At 34.8% G+C, this 27,641-nt stretch overlaps 2 protein-coding genes across 2 annotated transcripts in view; one reads left to right on the top strand and one right to left on the bottom strand.

Annotated features, from left to right (window-relative positions):
- Positions 1-10,084, bottom strand: part of LOC140059540 (tudor domain-containing protein 1-like) — a 37,845-nt gene extending 27,761 nt beyond the window's left edge. Inside the window, exons 1-7 of the mRNA XM_072105478.1 lie at positions 9,685-10,084; positions 8,713-8,853; positions 8,048-8,189; positions 7,011-7,716; positions 4,216-4,340; positions 2,956-3,095; positions 2,332-2,532 (exon numbers count right to left, since the gene is read on the bottom strand). Of these exons, the coding sequence (XP_071961579.1) occupies positions 2,332-2,532; positions 2,956-3,095; positions 4,216-4,340; positions 7,011-7,716; positions 8,048-8,189; positions 8,713-8,829 (1,431 nt within the window). The 5' untranslated portion in view covers positions 8,830-8,853; positions 9,685-10,084. The remainder of the gene's footprint in view (positions 1-2,331; positions 2,533-2,955; positions 3,096-4,215; positions 4,341-7,010; positions 7,717-8,047; positions 8,190-8,712; positions 8,854-9,684) is intronic.
- Positions 10,085-11,536: 1,452 nt separating this feature from the next.
- LOC140059337 (ATP-binding cassette sub-family C member 9-like) lies at positions 11,537-27,641 on the top strand. The gene is made up of 31 exons (XM_072105222.1): positions 11,537-12,142; positions 13,135-13,398; positions 13,751-13,924; positions 14,697-14,846; positions 15,149-15,355; positions 15,548-15,682; positions 15,892-16,054; positions 16,342-16,382; positions 16,616-16,876; positions 17,232-17,393; positions 17,777-17,855; positions 18,108-18,213; positions 18,495-18,593; positions 18,856-19,021; positions 19,163-19,300; positions 19,605-19,839; positions 20,148-20,386; positions 20,548-20,717; positions 20,970-21,039; positions 21,171-21,328; positions 21,970-22,062; positions 22,279-22,381; positions 22,662-22,775; positions 23,161-23,272; positions 23,394-23,524; positions 23,669-23,747; positions 24,208-24,316; positions 25,265-25,368; positions 25,460-25,593; positions 25,710-25,772; positions 25,988-27,641. The coding sequence occupies exons 1-31, from the start codon at positions 11,537-11,539 to the stop codon at positions 26,120-26,122; spliced, it is 4,800 nt and encodes a 1,599-aa protein (XP_071961323.1). The 3' UTR covers positions 26,123-27,641.

The following is a 27,641-nucleotide window of genomic DNA, read 5'->3' as shown; positions in this document are numbered from 1 at the left end:
CGACGCAAAACTAACTCTCTTTCTGTATATTCTGGTTCCAAATTTTCTGAATTATAAAAACTCCAAGCCATATTCCGAAAATATTAGGTATGTTAGGCTATTTAATTGATTTTATTTATGGTAATATCCCGCACTTCCATATTGAAATACTGTACTAAGACGATGGACGCTTGGATTTGCTTGAATGCGTCCACCTAATCTGACGTCACATAATTGCTCTTAACCTGTCAAAATGGCGCTGTTCAATTTCCGATATGTTGTCGTTTAAAAGTCTATTTTTTTAACTAAATTGCTTACTATTGTACCTTGAACCATTGTAATCATGTTTTTATTACATTTATCTATAAGCACAGTGGCACATTTAGCCCAGGGTGTTCCTTTCCTTTAAACCACCCACGTGACATCATCACCCTTCCCTCACTGGCATGAGTAGCGTTGTAAAGCCAGTAGAGGATAGGCCTACGGTGCATCACATGCTCTAAACGCAGAACAACTTTGGTGGGTAGGGTTAGGAACCAACTTAAGTATGAATTGGCTCTAAGAAACAATTGAAAACCATTAGGCCTACTAATTAAGTTGAGTTAGATAATTTAATATTTATTGACGATTAAATCGAATTTATGATATGCCACCAATAGGGGTGGTTTTCACAAATTGTTTTACATTATATAAACATATTATACACGTCGTAGTGATGTATCGTTACATGTACTATACTATTTCAATCTACTAGGACGGTGATAGTTTCAACAAAGTATTACATCGCAATGTTTTACTGTGTTTAGTGGTATATTATTTGTAAAACATGAAAACAATTAATATTTCGATAGATGGATAAAGAATATATTTAAAAATTGTTCCTCTTTGCACCCATCCTCTTTCCCATCCCTCAACCCTAATGTTACATACAAAACACAAATTAAGTTTGTTTAAATTTGACTTAAACAATTGGTCTCAATTTGTGACAAGTTTCTCTTTCGGAAGTAATTCCCAGGGTGCTAATTTTAGTTCAGTACATAAATCACAGTGTCTATTTATTCGTTCCTGTAAACGACATGTATTATTGTCCTGCGGTACGTACATTTGAAATCGCCAGTTTTTTAACGCTGAAATTATTATGTATTCGAGAACCATCTGTGGGCACGACCTAGATGGTACGCCAGCGAAGCGAGCGTACCATCTAGTTCTTCAAAATTACAATAAAAAGACATTTTTGGGGTAGGGGGTAACAATTATCTATTATGTCTTTTTATTGTAATTTTGAAGAATAACAAAATTACATGACAATTGGTATTAATGCAGTGCAATTTTTTTCATGTTAACACATATTTTGTTATTCAATATGTCAGTAAACACAAGTAAAACACAATTAAAATAAAAAGTATTGAAAAAATTGGAGATTTGATATTGAAATGTATCTCATTATAGCAAATATTTGCAATTTTGCAAAAGGTCAGTGACCTTTTTGACCTCTACTGACCTTAAACATGGTTCGATTAATTTGATTAAAATTCTATATGATTAAAAAACACGAATGCTACACAACGACACAAAGATCATACTAATTAGATGTTTGATTCTTGGGTTATTGCTATTAATGTTACACCCTACCCCAAAAAATGTATTTTTATTGCAATTTTTAAGAATAAAAAATGATAATTTGTGTATAATGAACTGCAATTTTAATCTTGTTAACATATATTTTCTTATTCAATATGTCAGTAAGCACAAGTAAAACACAATTAAGATAAAACATATTGAAAATTGTAGATACGATATTGAAATTTATCTATATTTTGGGAAAAATTTGCATTTTGCAAAAGGTCAATGACCTTTTGACCTCTACTGACCTTAATAATCTTCCGATTAATTTTATTTAAATTTTAAAAGATTTTAGAAGATGTATGCTACACAATGTTACTAAGATAATACTAATTAGATGTTGGATTCTTGGGTTATTAGGATAAATGTTACCCCCTACCCCAAAAAATATTTGAAGGTAAAACACTGATGATCATTACAAATGACGCAAGTACATACAATGCATCCCTATATTTTTCTTGTTAACATCGATTTTTTCACTCTATATGTCCGTGGGAAAAAAATGATACCAAAGAAGTTTAACTGTGGGGGGGGGGGGGGTGCACGGTAACCCCCCTCCAGCCCATGGACTAATATGATTTTGAGGGTCAGACAAACAAATGCAACATTACAAAGCTGACTGGAATATGTTGCCGTAGTGGCTCAAATGTTTTACAAGGGTACCAATATACTATAGGTTTAAACTCATCAACCAGGTATTTTAAATGTAGGAACAATTCACTATATTACCTTTATTGTTGGTGACGTATCATTATCTGTAAACACTGAATTACTAGCCTGGTTAGCCATGAGGTCATAGGTCAGATCAACCAGCGGCGCTAGTGTACCTGGACGGAACGAAACTGTCGCGGTCAGATTTTGATTGACAACTAGTTTGACAAAAAATAATGTGTGCTCGTGGCTCCAGCTCTTAACGCCTGGCGGCTTCACCTGAAAAAATAAAATAAAAAATGAAATTTTTTTTTCCTTCGACCACCTAGGAAGATTATAAAAGAGTGATTGCAGATGAACCAATAATAATGATTAATATAATAATATGTACAGTAGCTATATATTGCACTTTGCTCTTGGCCACTTCACATTATTACTCTGATCATTGGATCAAACATGCACAGAGCTCCCATAATGCTTCAGCTAGTAATCAATGCAGTTGTGTTTAACCTTACCAGGTACCCATTTCTACATCTGGGTGAAAAGGAGCAAATGTAACGTGTCTTTCCTAAGGACACAAGCATTGCAACTCGCGATCCCATGATAAAAAATTCAACGCCTAATATACAGTGCCACACACGTTACATACACTGCGCCATATGCCTGGCAAGATGCAGATGATCATTGACATCAGAAGCGTACCTTAGCTAGACCAGAACAGATTGCTTGCGCCTGCAAAGAGGCAAACTCTGGCAGTAGATATCTGAGCCGGTTTAGTGGCAGTCTTTCACAGTTTCCATAATCCACGTATACAACCTTTACCTCTACTTCTGATCCATTTACTGTAAGAGATTGTGAGATCAATATGGTGTAATCTATTTGGAAACATTTCTTCAATGAAAGAGTACATGATTATAATTCAAAACTTCTATCATCTAAAAGTCTCGGGTCCATTCTATAGTCGCCACAGATTTACTTCTTCATCAGTACTTCTATGAATGAATGATCATACCCAGTACCGTATTGATCGTACATCATTTAGGAAAACACCTTACGGCGTTCAAACTCAACGCTAAAATAAAATAAGTAATCAACAGAAAAACAATAAAAGCCTTAGAATAAGTAAGAAAACCTGTTAAGGCCAACTCAGAGAGCATCATACGACGAGGCCCGACAAAAACGTCTTATTATTATTTATTCTTCATACTAGGTAGGTAGGGTGGGATGAGTTTGTGACAGTGGATGTGTGTGAACTAGTACACCGGGGTAATCTTTGACTTGTCTCGAAAGATGTACTAGGTTCTTTAAAGTACACATGAGCCAGATGTTTTATAGCCTTATTCGAAAAGACTTGTTCTACCACCAGAACCATGGAGCGAGTGAGACTCAAACAGTTGCCAATGTTATGGCTACGTATCACAGTTCCACTGTCCACTCACTAGACTCGTCGGTGCTGTCTGACTCCAAATGAGAAGACTTGTTTAGAGATAGCGTCGGGCGTAGTTTTTAGGACGTCGGGAGAACTATAAAACATATTTAATTTACCCCCAACATACGACGCTGTTTGTGTTGGCCTTTAATAAATTCCCCTACAGTCAAAGAGATTAGTGTCTTGTAGCATAGTCAAATATGGACATTAGCATGTCAGTGATTTTTAAAAATTGAATGCATGAAGGTTGGTTCACAATAGTGACACAACGTAACTTACAAAATGTAAGGAATGCACTTCCAATAATTGTGATTGCCACCGTCTGCGTGAAATAGAACATTGATCTTTGCAGCACCGTTGCGTCGTCAGTTCCCACTTGTTATTACGCAATACAGAACTTTGCGTCAATATGTCATTGTGTTGTGTTATGTTGCGTTGCTAGTGGGAACCAGGCTTAAGAAGCATACAAAGTATTATGAGCGAGGTTACCAATATGATTCATAATATCAATAGAAAATAAAAAACCAGTTTACCAGATGGATATATATCAATGATTCGAGTTCTGTACCAGCAATTGTCTTGAGTAAAACATGAACAACAAGCCATACCAATTACTGGTATGGTGAGACTGTCACCTTTGCCCCCACCATATGCTACACTAAATAATTAAGAAGAAAGATATTTATTTATTTCAGCAAACAAAAGCAACAATTGCATAAAACAGTAAATATATAAGTGTTAATCTTGGGTTTTCCCTGACTATTTTCCCTTGGTTTTCCCCAGCTATTTTCAGTCAGTCCGTTCCTACCTATTTTCAGTCTTTTCCCAGCTATTATCAGAATTATTATAATAAGTATGAATTTCCTAAAAAGATGTTATAGACAGAAGTGTATTAAGTCATCCCTACATAATACTTTAAAGATGTATTGTCCCTTTGACTAATTCCAAAAAAATAAAAAATAAAAGATTTCGAAAAAAGGTGGGTCATTTTGAAGTATCATAATAGTTATTAACTATCACCAAAAATTTTTCGAAAAAAAAAAAATTTAACTAAAATACAGACGTTTTTTTGTTTAAAAAATAACTTTGACTTCCAGTCAAAGTTTTCAATCAAAACATATCCCATAATGAAACGCGCTTGTTTGGCTTCTCTGTACGCATAATCATAAAACTTCCTCATGATCTGTGTGAAAATACCTTCTTAACCGTGACGAGTTGTAAACAATCCTAATTTAGCATATGCATAATGCGTACTCATGGTTTGAAATCTTTGTTTACTTTTCGCTCGTGACGATTTTCCAGATGAAATGTAATCAAACTAATTTACCTGTTAATTACGTAAACTTGTTGTTTTTGGCTCAAATTTTCGACTTAAAGTGAATAACTTTAATATTACTTTGATATGGCCACTTTAAATTTAGAATATTTTGACCTTCATTTTTTTGTGTTTAAAGGGACAATACATCTTTAATTAATGAATTTCAATTCTTATACAGTAACTGTAATATTTAAAAATAGTAAAACAAATCTAAACAACAATTTATGCAGAAAACATTAAAAATATACCATAAAATATTTGATTATTGTTCAGGAGGGTTTTTTTTTTGGGGGGGGGGGGGATGTTAATTCGAAGGAGGCATTTATTCAGGGACCACGTTTATTTTTTGTGTGTAATATTAACTAGATGGTACGCTCGCATACCATCTAGGTCGTGCCCACAGATGGTTCTCGAATACACAGTAATTTCAGCGTAACAAAACTGGCGATTTCAAATGTACGTACCGCAGGACTATAATACATTGTCGTTTACAGAAACGAATAAATAGACACGATGATTTATGTAGTCAACTAAAATTAGCACCCTGGGAATTACTTCCGAAGGAGAAACTTATCACAAAATGAGTCCAAATTTTTTATTTGGACTCATTTAAAGAAACCCAATTTGTGTTTTGTATGTAACATTAGGGTTGAGGGATGGGAAAGCGGATAGGTACAAAGAGGAACAATTTTTAAATATATTCTTTATCCACTCAGTAACGAAATATTTTTTTCATGTTTTATAGGCCTATAAATAATATACCTCTAAATACAGTAAAACATTTGCGATTTAATACTTTGTATATTTTATTTATTTATCAATCAGTGTAGTGCTCCATGGCAACATTATTTGATCGTACCGCGAAACGTCGCGCACTTCATGCATGGTGAGGGTATGGTTAAAAGCTTTTGTACATTGTGAATGTATTGAATCCGAGTCAGCGACGACGATGTTACGTTGTTTTCGTAAATACTTGGAGTTTTTTAACTGTCAGTCCGGTTTTCAGACGCTAATTTTCGTGTTTTGTACTTCATAATTTGTCCGGATTCCGGAATTGGGTATTCCGGTTTTCATAATAAATTACAGTACATTTAGAATAGGGACAAATTGGGCCCTCCAAAAAAGTCCGGTTTTTCGTGAATTCCGGTTTTGGGAGAGTCCGGTATTGGGAGAGTTGACTGTACAAACGTTGAGAAAGAACTGTCAGTATAAAGTTTATTTGTATATAATAATGTGTTTATATATCTAACAGTAGAGCCTATCCACAATCTCAGTAATAAAGTTTATTTGTATATATTTTTATATTACATCTAACAGTACGAACATTCACAGTAAGAAATGTTCTATTCAAATGAGGACCAAAAATAGTTAATAGGTATTTACAGTATTGTCAAAGTATTGCTCAAAGGGCCCATATATTTACCTACCGTATGTGTTAAACCAAGGGCTCATAAATTTACCTACAGTACTTGTGTTAAACCAAACTCTGGCAGACTGAGAGATTGGGATGTTCCATTCATCGCAAATCAATACATTTGTATAATCGTATATTAAATCTATCAAAATAGTATTTTTTTAAGAAAATCGGCCTGTCTTCAACATTATGATGGTGTACTCTAGCTGTTCAACCGGTTTTCAGCTATTAAAAACAATTATCGTAGGAGGAGACAGGAAAATGCGAAGCCTCCTCGCATTTTTGTGGCGGGTATTTTTCAAGATGGACATCCATTAGACAGTGTATACCACGATCGGAAAACACCCCTATTTGGGGCAAATCGTTGATTTAATCGTCAATAACTAATTATCTAACTTAATATAATTAGTAAACAGGGTTACATCAGGTGGTTAAAATCAGTACCGAAAGTACGAACCAACTTTATATACAAATTTATATATATATATATATTTATATGCGTTTATTCAAATAAATAAAATAAGTCTTGTCCACATAATGCTTTTCAATTAGTATACAATTTAAAATTGAAAAAAAAAAATATACAACTTGAATACCTTAATCTTTGCATCAATGATGCTAGTGATGATGACACTGGTTGGATCCAGAAGATCGATGGCGACACCACCTCAGTCACCAGTACCTTAAGAACTGTGCCATCAGTAAACGTACTATTTGGTATTTTCGGTTGCATAGCAGATTGCTGAAGGAGTTTAGATATGGTATCTGGTTCATATTTGATACTGTGAACGATGGCACTACAGGTTTCTTGTTGAGTTGGCAGGTTGCTTGTATTGCTTTCAAATCTGCTGGATCTCTTCATTACTGGTGGTTTGGCAATCTCTTGTACAGATGCAGTGTTTAACTGAAAACCATCACCAGAAGGCTTGACAGTGTGTAGCGACTGATAGTTATCAAGACAAGATCCTTTAATTATTTGACTACCACCATGTTCTACTTCAAACCAATCTTTCTTCGCAGATTCCTCTTTGATGGATGGCACATTTTTTTGCACTTCTGAAACACTACCAATCATTCCGATACCTCCAAGCTGGTTGAACTGCGTTTGCTGGAAAGAGCTCTGGTAGCTAAGGCTATGATCAGAACCTACAGAGATACCTTCTTCAAGCTGTGTCTTGACATCTACTGACATAGATCCTGTAACAGACCCAGATTTTTCAGAAGGTACACCATTGCCTTTTGAACATTCAAGATTGTCAGACACAGATTCTTCGCCGTCTTCTTCATCACTGCTACAAGTATCTAGTTTTTTTATTTTATAAGAAATAAAAAATGAATACCTTTTATCAACTTAATGAGTGTTCTCATCAGAACGTGACCAACTTACATAGTTGGACAAGGTTTGATTACACATAACAAGCACCACAATCTTTGATTTCATTGTAAATAAATGAACACTTTTACCAGGAAGCTTGACACAAAATGACCTTGGCACTATTGACCAATAACTAGTGAGCATTCTTCCTACCTCCCAAGATTTTAAAGACCACTGTAGCATATTCTTTTTTACTTTAAAAGGAGTGGAGTAAAATTAACAATATTATTGGAAATGTTAACAATTTAAGTAGCTTACCATTGTCTAGTGTTGGAAGAGAAGTCCTGATAAGAAATAGTGTGTCCAGGCATCCTTCTAACTCCTGATTTGCTTTAGAATAATTCTTTAGAAATGACTTGTTATCAGATTGTGATATCAGAAGTTGAGCATCTGAGCATGGCTAAAAATTTAACATCAATTGTGAAATTGCATATTAAAGAAACAAATGTGCTTTTTAAATATTGATCAGATTGTGTGATCAGAAATTCACGCAACAACGCAAGACAAGAGAACACTGGAAAACATAGTACCGTACAGCGCGTATTCAAAAGTATGCGGTGAACCAGGTCAAAGTGTGTGACATGCTAACATTGACACGCAACAAGCAGGTTTGATTTCATGCAGACAGGGCAAACACAATTATAGGAAGGGCATTTTGTATGTTGTGTGGGTTGCGTCGATAGTGGGAACCATGCTTGTGATTTGTGACTTGCACTTTACGATATAAATCACTACAGAATGTGTGTATTCGGACCCCAAAAAAGATGTCGACGAGTTTCAATTTAGAAAAATTCAACTTACAAATAAAAATTACAAAGTAATGTATAGGAAAGAATTGGGACTTTCATAACAATTTTCGACTTATGCGAATTTGACTTAGGCAGAGTCAGCTGTATATTATATATATGAAAATTAAACCTTACCTTTGAGATGATGTCATCAATAAATTTATACAAAAAACTAGCTTGCTCTTCAACAGATAGAAGTTTTTCATTCAATTTTTTTTTCACCTCCGCTACAACCCTCTTCTTGGATGACATTTTAAATCATGTGTAAGAACACATCTTTAGTTTAAAAAAAATTCAAATATTAAAATCATGTATGTAGATATATGAAGAAACTGTAGAGATTTAGCTGTGTAAAATATCCTATAAATTTCAAAATGTTTATAGGGGATTGTGGAAGCACTACGGACAATACAATGGTGTATTATTCTATTAATTTAAACATATAGGCCTACCTAGGCCTAGTACAGTATTTATATTTTAACCTGTTAATGTCAACCTTATAAACATCTGATGTGACTTTCACGATGACTGGTCTTTTTTTAAGAGCTTAATAGTTTTGTCATTCGATTTTTAAAATTGTATTTATTTTAAATTTCTGTTGGTTTTGCTTCTCTCTGCATTGCATTGTTTGTCATCAATCGAAAATGTTTTCCGTATCATGAAAAAGGTGACATTGAAAGCAGAAAAGCTGAAAGATGATCGACTCTTATCATTATCATATAAGCACAAGGCCGGGTGATGGAATGTAACCAGCAGGGTAGCTCCCAATCTACCTGGTCACCATGCATATCGGCCGCCAGTTATGGAACGCCAAAATCATGAAACGCCAAAAAGGACAAAATATGTATTGTTCATTTCCCTCCCTTCATGTAGTCTAGTAGTAGAGAATTTCACCTGATTTCCTGTCAAATGAATAGGCCTACATAACACTCACGAGAGTTGTCTAGGCCTAGCTAGTCATACATGGCCATGCCACCAACACGGGTTCCAACTCAACCGGACCGCCGTGCCACTGCTATGTGTGGTGATATTCTGCGAGTTTGACAGCTCTCATGCTGGCCTGGCATAACTTAACTAATTTATATTTTAAAACCGTATTTTACTTACGGAAGGGTAACTACAATGTAATTAGTTTATTATAAACTATTCTGAGTTTGTGTACGCTTATCAAACAGTATATAAACGGTTAAAAAAACAAGCTTTAGAGCAGCCACATTTCATAACACTCCACAAAACCATGTGCTTTCGATCTGGCGCTACAAATCATAATAAACGAGGTATGAAACGCAAATGTGGCCAAATTGACTTAATTTGTATCTAATTCAGATACAGAGTACATTACACAAAAGTGACGCAGAGAGAACCAGAAAGAGAGAGAGGAAGGCACAATTTTTTGCCAATATGAACGCCTAAATTGTATCCACGGGGGTCTACACAAATAAATTAACGTCACTAGGGTGCTTTAATAATACTAGGTCTATATCATAGTTTAAATATAATAACAACCCCATCCACCCCACACAATCGGTCATAAATGTGTTCCCTCTAAAATGAAGTCATCCTTACGGAATCTATGTAAAAGGTTAAATAGTTCTACTGGTAGTGCACTGTGTTTAATTAATTTATTCTTTGGAATAACAAATACTGAATGAATGTAAAGATAATAAGGGTAGCTTAAAATAAATTATGTAAAATCGTTTTAGGGAGAAATTTAGATTCAAAGCCCACCATTCATTTTTAGTGCGTGCGGATATACGAATAGATCTCGGGCGACGTTCATATAATATAAGACAAAAACAACTGTTTCGCCGTCAGAAAGGTAAACATTTATTTAACATTTTAGTATTGTAAGTAGACCTACTGTTTACAAATAATGCCTATTGTACTTTTACCATATCATTAAGTCTAGTTTCTGTAAAGTGTACTAGGCCTAGTGTAAACGTACATTTTGATGGTAGGCTCCTATAGGCGCGCGGATCATCCATGATCTTTACGAAAGTTGGCAAAAACGTTTATAGTCCAAATCAAAGCTGAATTTAATTTTACTTTTCTGGAAAACAATTCTATAAAAACGTCTATAATCTTTATGAATTTATTTTGTTTCTTTCCTTTTTAATTTCCTTTTAAATGGAATCGTAGTTTTGGTGACGTTTAAACGGAATAAAACTTCCTATTACGCATTTTGCAGTTCAAACTATTTAAAAAAATGAATGAACTCGTAACATATTCAAAGGGTGCTAATTAAATCAAATAGCTTCCTATGTAAACATATTTCGCTGTTGCATAACAATAGAGTATTAAGCACAATACAATAGGCCTATAGACGTACAGAATGGACCCGCACTTTCTTTTAATCATATACACTCTTGTGTACATGCATATTTCAGTGTAAATTCGGCTTCAAGTTGTTGGCACCGATTCCAATGTATACACTCATAGAAGAAGCATCTTGACCGAAATATATTTTATTAAAGGTATTATAATTTTCTTTTTAAAATTAATTGATTAAATATATGCATACTATTTCATTATATCAGAGAATCAATTTGGGGAGGGGCTTTTCCTCAGTCAGAGATGTCCTCTTCTTCATTTCAAAATTAATGACTGAATTAATATCATAATCACTCAGCGGTTTGGAATTTGTTCTAATATGTACCTGTAAATGTTTATATATTGTAAATAAACATGGGAATATATTTTTCGTATCGTTCTTCATGCTATCTCTTCACTATCAAACTTTATGTAACAACAAATGTGATGTGCCCATGTATGGACATGATGATGTCATATCACTACCATATTCAAGCATATCACTACCATACTTGAGCACATCGCATCTTTGTTTGTTTTCAAACTAGGTTGATAGTGTAGACAGAGCTTTATGCAACTTGCAAAATAATGATATAAGCCTAACTTTTTTCTTTCATATTAAAGTATATCTCGACAGCAGCACTTCACGATGTTTCCACATAGTATCTTCTGCCAGTCAAACTTTACGTCTCAGCTGACGGCCTATCAATGGACACTCAATGGTTCCATAGTTAACGACGTTTGCTTCGTGGATGGATTCTACCTTCTGGTGGCAGTCGTATTTGCTATCTCAGTCCTCTTGATATTACTTATAGCCTACTGCTGTACAAGCTTAGGACAATTCAACCGATCGTACATTGTACGATATCCGTTCCACTGCGCAAGATGGCTCCTCGGCGCTTCTCTTTGCCTCAGTCAATTCGCGTCAATAGGAGAAGGTATTCTAACAGCTTTAGTCTACCGGTCTGATATGACGCACGAAGCGCATCTATATCTACCTCAAACGATAGCATTTATAACTGTTTTCTTAATGTTGTGTTACTACCATCATATGGAGGTATGGAACGTATGGCCAATGGTGGTTCTTCCGCTACTATACTGGATGATTGCGTTCGTGTCCGAAGTTCTTCGTCTAACAAATATTCAGCATGATCCTAACGCCGATCAAACTTCAATGCGATGGCTTATCTCGGTTGTAAACGTGTCATTTTATGGTCTTCTAGTCGTTATAGAAATTATCACGACTCTTGATTTGGTAAGTTCAACTTCGATATTTTTGTTTTTAAATATATCCTCATCTCTCAAAAACATTATATAAAAAAAGCCAAGTTATTGAACAAAATGTGCTCTTCGAATACTTTTAATGCGCCAATTTTTTTAAACATAATCATTCGTTCCCACTAAGACGCAAGGACAATTTCAATAAACCCATCCCTTGTGATTGGTCAAACTACGTTCGTCCTTGCGGTGCGTCCTATAGTTGGAACCATCATCGGATATAACAACTACACAGGGTACCAAGACACTTTAGAAATCTTGAATGTAACATCTTTACAAGACAGACGGTTAGGTGTACTTGGCAAATTTGGAAGCAGTGTGACATCTGGGCGTTTCACTTCGTGGATACCTGAGAACATCAAGCCCGAGAGGACTTTAACTAACCGTTATGCGAATTCAACTCTTCCTAGTGCAATAAGACTTGTAAATAAATAATAATACAGTAATTGTATTGATCCTTGGATTAATGACATTTTTTAATTTAAATTTTAAGAGGACTTTATAAATAATAAATAATGAATAATTTTAAACTTGTATATATTTCTGAATTTCTATTAATTGATCTAATAATAATCATTAATTTTTAAATTTGTGCATATTATATTTTTGTATGATGTTCTAATTGGTTTTGTTTTATGTCAATTTTAGTATAGGCCTATTGTTTTATATCTTTATCTCGGTTTTTTTGTTGTACCTTTTGTAAACTCATCAGATTTTCAACTTTTGTTGCATTTTGAGTGTTATACCAAATAAATAAAAAAGCTTAAGCCAAGTCTACACTGCAGTTTACAAACAGGAGTTTGAAAGATTCGTTCTTGCCGTAGACTTAACCAAGTCTCCAGTTATAGTGTATAAAAATTAATTTCTAAATGTCATTTGTATTCCTTATTTTGATTAGTCATAAAATAGTATGACACGTCATGTGTGCCAAATTGTTGACCTTTTTACCAATAGTTTATTCTTGTCTGAAATCTTTTACAGATGTGTTGCAGTGTCGGATCATTAAGAGATGAGATACCTATAGATATTGATAGGGAAGGGAAGAATGTAAAGTTCCTTCAGGGACACACTAACCTCCTGTCTGGCATCATGTTCTGGTGGTTGAATGACTTTGTTAAGCTAGGCGCAAACACACATTTGAGCCCCGAAGACTTTGGCTACCTTCCCAGAACCATGACGGCTGGACCAAACGCGATCCGGTTTTACGAGAATCTGTATGCGGAGCATGACAAGGTACAGTAACTATGCCGAGTGAAATAGAACGAATTAATTTATTTGTACCATTGCACGAATATAAAACATTTACTATTTGTATAAAAAAACTGCAATAACTCATCACCTATTTAAATTTTTCATAATTTCACCTATTTTGCCAATGCATACGTTGCAGCGCCTTCAAGTTCAGTACAATATTCGAAAAGAAAAACAGAATATGAGGTAGCTTCGTTAATTGCCGCACATGGATGGGCGGCCTAATTTCAACATACTTATTATATGTTATGGAGATTTACAATAAGCCTATATAAAAATAAGATATAACAATTATAATACAACATATTTTTGTCAATTTAATATTTGTATTTAGGGAGAACTCTCGGAGCCTAGTATAAAAAGAGCGTACAAGAAGATATACGGATCTGAGTTCATGACATCGGCCATTGCAAAGGCATTGTCTGACGCATGCGGATTTATACCCGCATTATCTGTCGGAGGGATGGTCAACTACGTCAATACAATACATCAACAAAATGACGAACACGTAAGTTAATCAATATAACAATGGCCGCGCAGGTATGGAAGGCCGCCGTTTACCATACCTAATGAACATGGGTTCGATGCCGACTCGCTCCTCCTATGTTCTGGTGAGGGAAACAAGTCTTCTCTGATAAGGACTATAAACTATAGGTCCACTTGTTTACACAGTCTGTCTATGTCAAAGGTCCAGATTGTTTAAGCTACTGTATACCAGTATCATTTCAATAACATATTTATACAGTAAAATTAAATGGTGGTAACTCGCCTACTTTAAGCTATTATTTAAACGGCTATACATAATTATTTAAATACGCCAACAACGTCAATGATTGTGAATATTTCTTACCAATTTGAATTAACTTCGACACGTACATTTTGAGGGAGGGCGATTCGAAACAACGTAAAAAATGCCCACAAGCTAGGCTAGTAGGCCTACCATTACCCACTGCTGCCACCCCCTTCCCCTTTACGGGCCTGAAAACACGAGATACATAATTTACCAACTACGTTATACTTTGTATGTTGTATGTAGGAGGCATAACGTATGTTTCTACGATAAATTCACCCTGATTTTTTTTTTATAGTATTAGCAATTTAAAAACAGGCCACGCCTATTAACTTTTCAGGAAAATCGATCTATTGGTGACGTCACAAATGATGATTAAAATATCGAATTATCTGAATCTTCAATATTGGCCAAAATATTAAATAGCAGGCCCTCGCTTATAGATACATTTATGATAATCTAAATAATATTTTTGAATACCTTTTGGCAGGTTGAATTCATATCAATAAGTGATTACTTCTCAAACGGATTTGTCCTTTTGGCGTTGTCAACAATAGCTATCATTCTAAAAGGTATATTTCTTCAATATTCAAACTACATATTGTGGAGACAAAACATCGAGCTTAAAGGAGCACTCCAGGTAGGTCGTTCATAATTGATATTTTTAGACTGGCGAAGAACTAGTTAGTTGCGGTAAAACCGTGTGAAAAGAAGTAAAATTGACCGTTTCAGGAATCACACATCACTAGATTCGGCTTATTATTGATTAAAATTATATATCAAGTATACTTGAGCAGGAAAAAATATCAAAATGTGTGCGCTCGTAAAGGAATAATTAAGAACATTATGAAAAAGAAGTCTGAGTGCACCGCAAACCGCCACTTCTTACTATTATTTCACCCGCTGTCAAAAAATAGTATCTAACTGACTATTGCACGTCAGAAGAATACTATTTATGACAACTTGCACTTTATAACAATTTTTTTTTTTCAGTCGATTATCTACGATAAATCTCTTCGCCTATCGACGGCGGCATCCGCCGATGAGTCAGCGGGGATGGGAGATATTGCTAATAGGGTGTTCGTTGATACCGACGGTGTGCAAAGAATGATGACGTATATACATAATGTGTGGTCAATTCCATACCAGGTGGGTCCAAATTTAAACTATAAAACAACATAGTTGATATGAGCACCCATCATCTCAAACACTTAAAAGTATACTCATTATCTCCACCCCAAGATTAACGGATGCATGCGAATGTTAGCTTCAGTATTAACAGATTTGTGATTGGAATTTCGTTTACTGAATTTATTTTGAAATACTTTTATTGTAATATAGGTCATCCTTGCTTTGATTTTTCTGTACCTTGAAATGGGCATATCTGCTCTTATCGGCGCATCATTGATGATTCTAATATTTCCTTGTCAAGTTTCGCTAGCAAGATGTAGCGTACACTTCCAAAAAATGTCGATGGTAAGTAGCTTCATAAAGTTGTTCCTTCCACTAGGAAGCACCGCAAAGACGGAAGCCGCAACGCAATTGACCAATTAAAAGCGATAGTTCGGATAGTTGCCGTATTAAATCAGATAGCATACCGTGAAAGGTTAAGTGGTGTTTCTTTTAGCTGAAGTATGGATGGTGTACTTATGTTAAAAACGTTTCAATTTCTATTCTTTTCTAAGGTTCGATCTGACGATCGCCTGAAGTCGATTAACGAGGTTGTACAGGGGATGAAACTAGTCAAACTGCTTGGCTGGGAAGACTTGTTCTACACGCTCATAAGCAAAAGCCGAGATCTTCAGATATATCTGCTAAGAAAACAAGCAACCATCGCTTCTATAATTAGTAAGTTTTATAATTTTCTTCTTTCTTCCATTTTGAAAGATAAAGACGGGGAGGGGAATACCCATCCCTTAACTGTCCTTTGACCAATAGAGACAAGCCGACGCAGGCCTAACAAGCCAACCGCATGACGATATGACACTGACAGAACTTCCTTGTAACTTTCTTTTGCCATAGCTTTAAATCCCAATCGAAGAAGTACTGTACCTACAAATCGGAGCCACATTACGCAGTAAATGCAAACATAAGGCTATTTGTATATAACGAGGCATTTCTGCTTTTTCTTTCAGTGCCTTTGGGGATTGGATCGCCTGCCTTTATTGCCCTGTTGGTAAGAAGAGTTTATTTTTGTAGTTAATATTATGGTTTTAAAATGGTCACAATTTAACATTCCGACAATGCATTACGTTCGGGATCAGTTACTGCAAAGACCAGTTGACAAATAAAAGCACAACGATTAATGAAGATAGTAGACATAAAACAACGTCTAAAAAGACCCTGCGAATTACGACACGGAGTGGGAACGAAGCTTAATAAATAATCATAATTTGTTTCATATTACAGAGTTTTGTCTTCTACACCTTGGTCGAAGATGAGATCTTGACAGCAGAAATTGCATTCACTGCCATCCCGCTCATCCAGAACCTGAGTGCCCCTCTCTTACTTCTACAGCCCACTGTCAACCAAGTTGTCAGCGGGTTCGTCAGCATTAAACGTATAGAAGACTTTCTGAAATCTTCAGAGATAGACAAAACTGATATTGGTCGCACTAACGTTGACAGTTTTTCAACAATGGTGAAAAATGAAGTTCTATTAAACGAAAGTGTAAGAATGTTATCTTAATTGATTTTTTAGCGTATCTAGGCAAGTGCCATAATTTGTATAATTTTATAGAAGTCAAAATCCATAATATAGTGATACGTGTGATTAGGTTCACGTGACAATGACCTAAACTTTGAAAATATTCCGATAGAGGCATAATACAGTTGTAAAAAGATGTGCTTTTTCCTAACGTTTTCAAAATATGTATGGTTATTTGAGGAGCACCGATTAGCGATATTTTTCCTTCTTTTTTCTCTCTTTTTTTGTTGATGATTTGCGATATACTTTATTGTTATATTTCATAAAGTTAGAAATTTAGTTTTGTTTTAAGTTGGTTGTTCACAATTTTATTTTTCAGAACTGCTTAGATCCGATTGACTGCTTGATAGTCTCTGATAAAGAGTACACGTCCTTTGGCAAACCAAGTAAAGGCAATCGTTATGGAACCTTTAGCAAGAAAATCGTAACAAACACGTATTCAAAGCCGTTACCATTCATACCAGATGACATCGTGGTGAAGGTACTTAGGCCTAATATTATTTTGGCACACATGGCGTGTCGTACCTACATTTGATTGTGTTGCGTCGACGTCCTTGCGTTGAGTCTCTACTGGGAACTAAGCATAAATGAATACTAAAGCTCGGTTCCCACTAGAGACGAAATGCAAAGACGTTGACGCAACGCAAGCGAGTTGATCAAAGTGACAAGCGACAGATAGCATAATCCATCGCTTGTGATTGGTCAAACACTTACGTACCGTTACGTCCTTGTGTTGCGCGTTTATAGTGGGAACAACGCTTCAATCATGATAATTGGCCCTATGGAGTGTTTACTAACACCCGTGCTATTTTTGTTATTCAACACCACGCGCCCTGCTAATGATTTAAATTCATACTTTTCTAGGTTTCCAATGGCTATTTCGTCTGGGATAACGACTCGATCGAGCATACACTCAAAGACATCAATCTGGAAATTCCCAAAAGTAAGTTAACAAAATATACGTTTGATATCCACTAAACAATACCCATGAACCAACTTACCCGGGAAAATAAGTCCGAATGGTGGTGGTTTTTTTTTTTATATTTCAATTGACATGGTTTGTAGGTCAAATCCAACCGATGACACATAACAATGCGTTGGTCCTTATGTCATTGGACCAACAATACAATATTGATTTTTATTTTAACATTAAACTCACGTACTCGCTATCTAATTTGTATGTTTTCTTTTATAGATCGTTTGACCATTATTGTTGGTCAAGTGGGCAGTGGTAAATCGTCACTGTTGTCCGCTATGATGGGCGAGATGTTCACTTCTCAGGGAAGTGTCACATGGAACACGTGAGTAAACATAAATTAAAAAAATAAAACATCTATAAAAATGAAATATAAAATAAAAATACACAGTAAAGAATGTAGTGTATTATAAAAGCTGAAGTTGAAAAAAGAAATGCGAGTGAAATCAAACATAATAATTATATAAATAATTATAAACAAATTTAAACAAAACATATAAAAATTAAACAACAAAAACCCAAATACATAGTAACAATGTAGAGTATTGTAGAAATTTAAAAAAAGAAGAAAATATTAAAATGTGTTTTTTTTTAAATCATTTTCAGACCTCATAGTAGCATTTCTTATGGTACACAGTCAGCTTGGCTTAGAAATGCGACAGTTCGAGACAACATAGTATTCAACAATGAATATGATTTATCAAGGTAAAGTTTATATTTACATAAAAAAAATGCAGGTTTCCCCCCCCCCCCCCCCATCCCCTTTTATATGCTTGAATGAATACATTACAGCCCAGGGTAAAATGTATCAAACGTGCTTAGAAAGAAACTGGTTTGCCAAATAATGGTTCAGTTTTCATTTAAGCACTTCTCAGTTTTACTTAAGTAAAAAGACTAACAAATGCTACCGGTACTCTATGATCTGTTATATCATATCTGAATTCCTTTTTAAAAAAACCAATTACAGATACCAACAAGTAATTTCCTCATGTTCTCTACTACCGGACATTCAAATCCTACCCGCGGGTGATATGACGGAGATTGGTGAGAAAGGGATTAACCTAAGTGGGGGTCAGCGACAGAGGATCAGCGTGGCTAGGACGATGTACAGCAGCAATGACGTCGTCATTCTGGTAAGTGTGTTATCAGTGGCACAACAATTTTAAAAAGGGCGACAATGAAATCTTATTGTACTATCAAACAATTATAAAATCCATCCATGCCCTCTTCTTTTGAGTTCTTCCATATGAATTAAATGTGTAACTCTATTTTAGGACGATCCTATGTCAGCTCTTGATGTTCATGTTGGAGCACAAGTCTTTGAAAATGGCATCAAAAGGTGGTTGCTGGGGAACAAACGGACTGTGATTCTAGTTACACATCAACTTCAATATCTACCATTTGCTGACCAGGTAAGAACTCTCTTAAATCTTTACTCACGATGCTCTGATGGTTTCTCTGTGTTGTAATATCCAGTTATAATAGGCAAATATCACATGAGATGACTCTACCATAGGCCATACATAATACAGGCACAACATGGGATACATTTGTGAAAACTGTATTCCAGCATTTGTATGAACAGATTTCATAAAATAATGGAGATACAGTACAGATAATCCAATGTAGATTCAACTTTCAACAATAATAATTGAAAATGCATTCAATCATTTATGCTTTTCTTTAAAAAAATTTAATATTCAATTTTTCCTATAGATTATTGTCATGAAAAATGGACGAATCCAACTACAAGGTACATTTGAAGAAGTTGCCAGTCAGGATAAAATGTTGTATGAGAACTGGAAGAAAACCATGAAAGAAATTAGCGAGACAGAAACGGATGACGATGAAGACAGCAAGACGAAACAGGAACGACGGAAGCTGAAGATCCAGTTGACACGGTCAAAGAACAAGCAGATGGCAGAAGCCAGTTCCTCTTCAAGGTCAAAGGGTATGTAGGGTTGTATCCAACGATTGTATTGGACAATTACATTTTTAGTTTTGCTCATCTCTAGGGTACTAAATAGAAGTCTCCAGCTGGGTCTTAGGTTAGTTCAAAGTTACACACTGGCGTATTGTAATTGGTAGGAAATACCAAAATGTTGGAGCTGCCACTGCAGAAAAGGAGCTGCCACTGCAGCAAAAAAGTTGCCACTGCAGCAAAGGAGCTGCAACTGACTGCATAAAAAAGCTGCAACTGCAGCTGCAATAGTTAGATTTCCTGTTGTACCATTTAATTTTTCTCTTTTCTCCCCTTAGATGAGTTCAGCATGCTTGATCTTGTTGATACCTCAAGGAGTGGTTTGATTTCTCAAGAGGATCGGGACAAGGGTGCAGTGAGATACGGCCTTTACCTCTTCTACGTTCGTATGGTGGGGTACCTCCTAGCAACTATAAGTTCGCTTTCGTTCATAATTGAAGTATCCCTATCCGTAACAAGTAACTTCTGGCTGTCGCTCTACACCGATACCACGTCAAATTACAACAATGCAACCCAGGTAAAATTTTACTAGAAGGCCTAGTTTATTACTGCACGATTACCTTGGCAATGCTTCCACTAATATGGCTTCTGTGCTTGATGTTTTCACGTTTAGTCCTAACTTAAGAAATTCCTTGTTCAATCTTGTATGACATCAAACATATTTAAATTATGTTTCAGGAACAAATGGACTCTGATTTGAACCACTTCCTTAGTGGATACGCCAGCTTTATACTTGGGTCCACAACGATGACGTTTGTATCAACAATTCTAATAATGAACGGATTACTCTCAGCAGCCAATAAAATCCATAGAAAGATGCTTAAATCAATATTACATGCATTTATGAGGTAACTAATTAATATTAAAGTCAACCGTATTAAGGCGGCACCTCTATAAAGGGGCCATTTGTTATGTCCTCTTAATAGAGTTTCTACTGTCTTATTCTACATCTGTAGATGATGCATCATCAATAAGTAATTCTTTGTAAATGTAAATGGGGGAATAGCCTGTGACTTGCAGCCTACTGGGCTGAATTGCGCACAGGTGTGGGCAACACATACATACTCGATAAAAGCAAATGAAATTATTTATTTTAATAGGTTTTTCGATACAACTCCGGGTGGAAGAATTCTAAATCGGTTTTCCTCAGATGTGCAAGTATTAGACCAGGTAAATACAAAGGCGTTTTTGTGATTCTGTTTACATCTGATTCTTAGTGTTTAAATGAGAGCACGTCTCAATGCCACGTATGCACACATTAAATTAACATGACGCAATAAAGATGATTTTTTTTCTTTTAGCAAATGTTGATCTTAATCCCTTTCTTGCTTCGTACTGGATTGATTGTGGTTGGTGGATTGATTGTGAACTCAATTGTGTCCTGGTATTTTCTTTTAGCAGTTGTACCAATTGCTGTGTTATACTATTTCCTACTCAAATACTACCTGTCATCATCAAGGTAAATATATAAGAATTAACATACAATGTTTAAGAAACTGAAGATACTTTGACCTTTAATTTGCTTTAATGTTCAATAGAACTTGAGAATGACCCCATGATGGAGTCGAAATGCTGTTCCTCCTTGTTTCTAGGCTTGTTATTTATTTTTTAATTATGAAGATACAATACTTCAATAAAACAATAATGAATTCATTTTTTATCTTAAATAGTTTTTTATATTAAGATTTTAACCAGCCTGTTAGTAGCGATGATTCGCTGTTGGGTTGGAATGAAATAGATAAAATAAATTGTCAAAAACCGAGCTAAATAGAGTGACTGACAAAGTGTGCGCCATTTATTGTACAAAATACAGAAAACTATTTTAATCAGCTTTTGTGACATCATCATTTAATACTATTTTTTTTATGTAAAAGTAGGGATTTGTAAAACATTTTAAAACCTGGTCTGTTGATACATAACTATAAAAAAAAAAATTAAAAGACGATAAACGAAACTGTTAACCTATCTTGCAAAAAACAAGTATTCATTTTATCAATACGCTTCATTGTCGTTCTATTTTGTGCCATTTATTCCCATCGTGGACCAACAAGCATTAAAACTATAGAAAATAATCAACTCATTCTTTGCATTTATATTCAGAGATTCTAAGAGAATTGAAGCAGTAACACGATCTCCTGTGTACTCATACTTTGGCGAAACGATTAATGGCCTAACATCCGTTAGAGCTTTTCAGTAAGTTCCAATTGTATTTTTCAAACATTGTACTGTATGTACCCAGACATACCAGTATGTAACAGCTAGCAAGATCCTATCTATTTATACTTTAAAAAGTGTAAATAGATTTAGCAACGCTTTTACATATAAAGCTATATAAAAATTAATTCTAATTATAAACTATTTCCCAATTTGAACATTCATACAAAAATATCATTTAATTTATCTATCTAGACAGCAGATTCCATTTTTCCAAGCACTTGTGAACAAGATCGACCACAACTCTGTGGTTCTCCTATTCCAGCAATTTCTAACATTGTGGTTGTCTGTCCGACTGGTAAGTTATGCCGTAAAAATTGTTCTTTTAAACATTTTAAATATATAGTTAGGGTAAAAAGAAAAGCAATCTTTGTTTGTTGAATATATGTAACTAACGTACAACCCATCCCTTTCAGTAGACCCCTATGAAAAGGGACACTTTCCTGTGAAAGGAATGAAGAGAAATATTTGTTTTAACACGACCCAACCCGACCCATCCCTATTCAAAAGACACTACTATTAAGGATACACAATTTTCTAAGCTCCCAAATAATATTTTAACTTTTCCTTCTCCACAGTCTCTGATTGGCTCGTTGATTATTCTTTGCTCAGGGCTAGCAACCCTGATACCAGCAGCTTTTGGCAGTATTGATTCTAGCTCAGTGGGACTTGCAATTACCTATGCTATACTGGTAGGCCTAAGCATCAATTTGTTTTTCTCAATCCTAAATTTGGATTCCATTTACTATACAGTACTAATTATCATATTAAACATTTTCTGAAAATGCTAATTTTAAATAACAATGTATATTATACAATGCCCTAATTAAATTTTGAAATAAAAAAAACCAAATAGTTTATAAGTATTTACTGGTACTAAATAGATTCAATACTCATGAGGGCAGGCAGATATTCAAACGATGAGTTGGTTTTTTTGCAGTGCATAATATCAAATCAAAAAGTTTGCCATTGTACTAGAACATATTGGTCAGTAGTTCAAATAAACATTAATTAATTAATGAAAATATTTTGTTGAAAACTTTGACATGACAAGCACACATCAAATTTATTTTTCAGATGTCAAATATTTTGAGTATTATTGTTCAAAGAATGGCCGAGGTTGAAACTACGATGAATGCGATTGAGCGTAGTTACCAGTGGACGGTACTTACTACAGAGCCGCTTGATGGTAAATTTTTTACTAATTTTTAACTTTAATTTTGATGTTTTGATGCAAGTTAAATCCATCAAATTTACATATCATTGACATAATTAATTTGCATAATTGACGTCATTACATACACTTGCAGGTACTCTGGACCCACCATCTTATTGGCCGCATTATGGTAATGTGACCTTTGACTCAACGTGCGTACGGTATGCTGCTGGTCTTGATACTGTCCTAGATAACGTGTCTATTGATATTACACCAGGACAAAAGGTACTTTTTTATTTAAATATCTAAAACAAATTGTTATAACGTTGAAGGAAATTATTATTTTAAGTACTACAGTACAAACTTATTCATGTACATTTACAACATTTTAACATCTCAAATATTTTTCACTCAATATTTTTTTTAAAGGTTGGAATATGCGGACGTACTGGAAGTGGAAAATCTTCTCTTACTCTAGCGTTGTTCCGAATTATTGACACATTTAGAGGTTAGCAAATTACCTGAATTTTTTCTGTACCATTTTATGTGCGAAGTTATGAGTTACTAGTGGCCGTGGCAGTTAAGGCAGTGGAACTGTAGTTACGTAGCCATAACATTGGCAACGGTTTGAGGATCACTCGATCCATGGTTCAGGTGGTAGAACGAGTCTTCTTGGATAAGGACTATAAACCATAGGTCTAAATCATGTACCCTAAAGAGCCTAGTACATCTTTCGAGACAAGTAGGGTTTACCCCGGTGTACTAGTACATCACAGCCACTGATCATAACTGGGCCCTCTGGGTCAATTCAATTCAACCATGTGCAACTATACTCAAATAAGGTTCTGCACAGTATAGGAAGATGATGATGAGATGAGCGGACAATATTAAGGCCAACTTCACACTGACAAATAATCTGAAATAATTTTAATAAGAAACTCACCTTTATTAACATCTTGTATTTTTAGGACGAATTTTAATTGATGGCGTTGACATTGCTCATGTACCTCTGAATACGCTTAGAAAAAGACTGGCCATCATTCCTCAGGATCCAGTCTTGTTTTCAGGCACTATCAGGTAAGAAAGATTACATTTTTATTCAATTTATTAATTCAATAAATTTCAATCAATCATTGACATTTTCATTCCATAATCAAAATAAAAACATATACAAATACAATAAAAATAATATGATAATGGAATGGTGTACACATGCTTTAAACATGTAACCCTAACAAAATAGAACATTAGTAATAAAAAAAAAAGGGAGGAAAAAGCCTAAAATGGAGAGGAAAAAAATAAATCACAATTGAAAAAACACAAGATACAGTACATTTTATGTATAAGGGAAACAACCATGAGGTTGGGAGTTTCTAGGCACTTTTTTAAAAACCAAATGGAAAGACAAGTCGGTGTCAAGAATTTAGATTATCATTCTGGAGAAATTATAATAACTAGATCCGGCCATGCCACATGGAATCAGTGGAACGTTTTCTACTACTGATAACAATATGATTAATGGAATGATAACAACATGATTAATGGAATGATAACAACATGATTAATGGAATGATAACAACATGATTAATGGAATGATAACAACATGATTAATGGAATGATAACAACATGATTAATGGAATGATAACAACATGATTAATGGAATGATAACAACATGATTAATGAAATGATAACAACATGATTAATGGAATGATAACAACATGATTAATGGAATGATAACAACATGATTAATGGAATGATAACAACATGATTAATAAAATGATAACAACATGATTAATGGAATGATAACAACATGATTAATGGAATGATAACAACATGATTAATGGAATGATAACAACATGATTAATGGAATGATAACAACATGATTAATGGAATGATAACAACATGATTAATGGAATGATAACAACATGATTAATGGAATGATAACAATATGATTAATGGAATGATAACAACATGATTAATGGAATGATAACAACATGATTAATGAATGTTCATTATTTAACATAGATTCAACCTTGATCCAGATGGTATTCACTCGGACAGAGAATTATGGGAAGCGCTCGAAATTGCACAGTTAAAACGAATTGTTGCAGAGTTAGGAACGGGCCTGGGTAAGTAACAGCAAAAGCGAATATCATTACTGTATGCCGGGAAAACAAATCTGTAATATCTTGTTTACCGTGTATTTTTTCATTTCTTTAGATTCTCCGGTATTCGAAGGCGGAGAAAACTTTAGCGTTGGTCAACGGCAATTGTTCTGTCTCGCCCGAGCTTTCTTGATCAGAACAAAAGTGTTGGTGATGGACGAGGCAACGGCCTCTATCGATCAGAGAACCGTAAGTGATAAATACGTCTAACACAATACATTTTTAAGATATATTACTGCAAGCAATAAAAGAAATAGAATTACAATACATTTTGCTGATTTTTGGGTAACTATCTAATTTTGCAGGATGCTGTATTGCAAGAAGTCGTACGACGCGTGTTTAAGGATAGAACCGTGTTAACAATAGCTGTAAGTATACCTTAGCTTTTTCATTGGTAAACTACAGACTTGATATACAAAAGCAATCTGTTCTGAGGCAAAATGGTCATATTCTTTTTTTTAAATACTGTATCCTTATAAAGGACTTCATTTAATGTATAAAAATATTGGCTTATTAGGTATTGTGCTACACAAAAATAAAAAATTAAAAAACCTAACCAATTTTTTCGTCCCTCTTTTTATAGCATCGAGTGGCAACTATCTTAGACTCTGATGTCATCGTAGTACTCTCTGATGGTAAAGTTATCGAATATGACTCACCAGATCGTCTGCTACAACGGAACTCGGTGTTTGCATCGCTCGTAAAGTCAAACAAGTAAATACACAACTGCCGCCAATGTTCATTTCTGTGATTGCCTAACATAGGTGATGACAAAACTGGCGATCTTAAACAGAATTAATTTCACCCCGTTTCGACTGCAAGCCAATCAAAAGACAGAACAGCACTATTAAGTGCAAGTGCAATATTAATATTATGATTCAAACAGTGTAATATTTTTAAAATGCAATTGAATATTTGTTATAGCCTATTACAGATGGCCTGGGCAAATATATATTTTATTAATTTAGGCCTTGGGACAATAGACTATTACAAGGTTTTTAAACATATAAGCTATTATAATATAACCTATAAAATTACCTAGAATAATGATAGAAATAGGGCTATTAAAAATCTAATTAATTATTAATTCATAAAAAAATATGATACATAATGTTTTTCTGTGAAAACTATAATGATGAACCCACTTCTCGCATCTGTTTATGAGTCAACCTTAATTAATTGAAAGCTGGTTTGGAGAATCATGTTCTGACCACCATTATGAAGTATTCTGGTTAATATTTTACTCATCGAGGGACACACAGGCACAGCTTCAAATGTCTCAAGATCAAGGTATATTCAGGTATAATACGTAAAGTTAATAGATAAATGTAATTGAAACTAAGAGATTATTATATGGAAGTGGACATTACGATGATGTTCCGATGATTATATTAATATTTACGACACCAAAAACAGATAAACCAAGTACTAGTGGTATTTATTTTCCTATACTTGTTTGAGGTTTATTTTTATGTTTATTGATGATTTAGGCTTTTTTAAATTGTTGGTTATGTCGGGTAATAGTTAAAATGTACAGTAGTACGTGCCACCATGTTTGTCACCTTTCGGTAACACTCAAAGGACACACCTTGCATCCACGTTGATGGATGGCAGAAAACAACAGAACCCTCCACTAGGGCTAGCAATAATTACCCAAAATTAAGATTTATTTAAAATTTGAAAATGCTATTATTTTGTCTCTAATTGGTTTTTCTTTCTCAATGCATATTGTATGGTTATTGTGTATACTGTAGATTAGGTAGTGTATTGTTTGACAGAATAGGTACGATTAAAATTCCAAAGAGAGATACTGTCATAAACAACAGCTACAAAATAAGTGGCAGGAAACACAAAGGGAAATAAATCCCGATGGCTAAAAGCCAGTGTTACCAACGTACCGATGGCTAAAAGCCAGTGTTACCAACGTACCGATGGCTAAAAGCCAGTGTTACCAACGTACCGATGGCTAAAAGCCAGTGTTACCAACGTACCGATGGCTAAAAGCCAGTGTTACCAACGTACCGATGGCTAAAAGCCAGTGTTACCAACGTACCGATGGCTAAAAGCCAGTGTTACCAACGTACCGATGGCTAAAAGCCAGTGTTACCAACGTACCGATGGCTAAAAGCCAGTGTTACCAACGTACCGATGGCTAAAAGCCAGTGTTACCAACGTACTGAGTAGAACATTAAGATAAATACAGCATTTCAATCAAATATATCAAATAATATCAACAA

The sequence above is a fragment of the Antedon mediterranea genome, chromosome 9 (assembly GCF_964355755.1).
Source record: "Antedon mediterranea chromosome 9, ecAntMedi1.1, whole genome shotgun sequence".
Taxonomy (NCBI): Eukaryota; Metazoa; Echinodermata; class Crinoidea; order Comatulida; family Antedonidae; genus Antedon; species Antedon mediterranea.
This window is presented reverse-complemented; position numbering and strand designations above follow the sequence as displayed.

What these genes read in the sequence shown, in the direction of transcription:
- LOC140059337 (XM_072105222.1), top strand. Translation starts at nt 11,537, where the DNA reads ATGTTTCCACATAGTATCTTCTGCCAGTCAAACTTTACGTCTCAGCTG. An exon ending in AACCATCGCTTCTATAATTA is followed by an intron (nt 16,055 to 16,341) that starts GTAAGTTTTATA and finishes TTTTTCTTTCAG; the next exon opens with TGCCTTTGGGGATTGGATCG. An exon ending in AAGTTCTATTAAACGAAAGT is followed by an intron (nt 16,877 to 17,231) that starts GTAAGAATGTTA and finishes TTTATTTTTCAG; the next exon opens with AACTGCTTAGATCCGATTGA.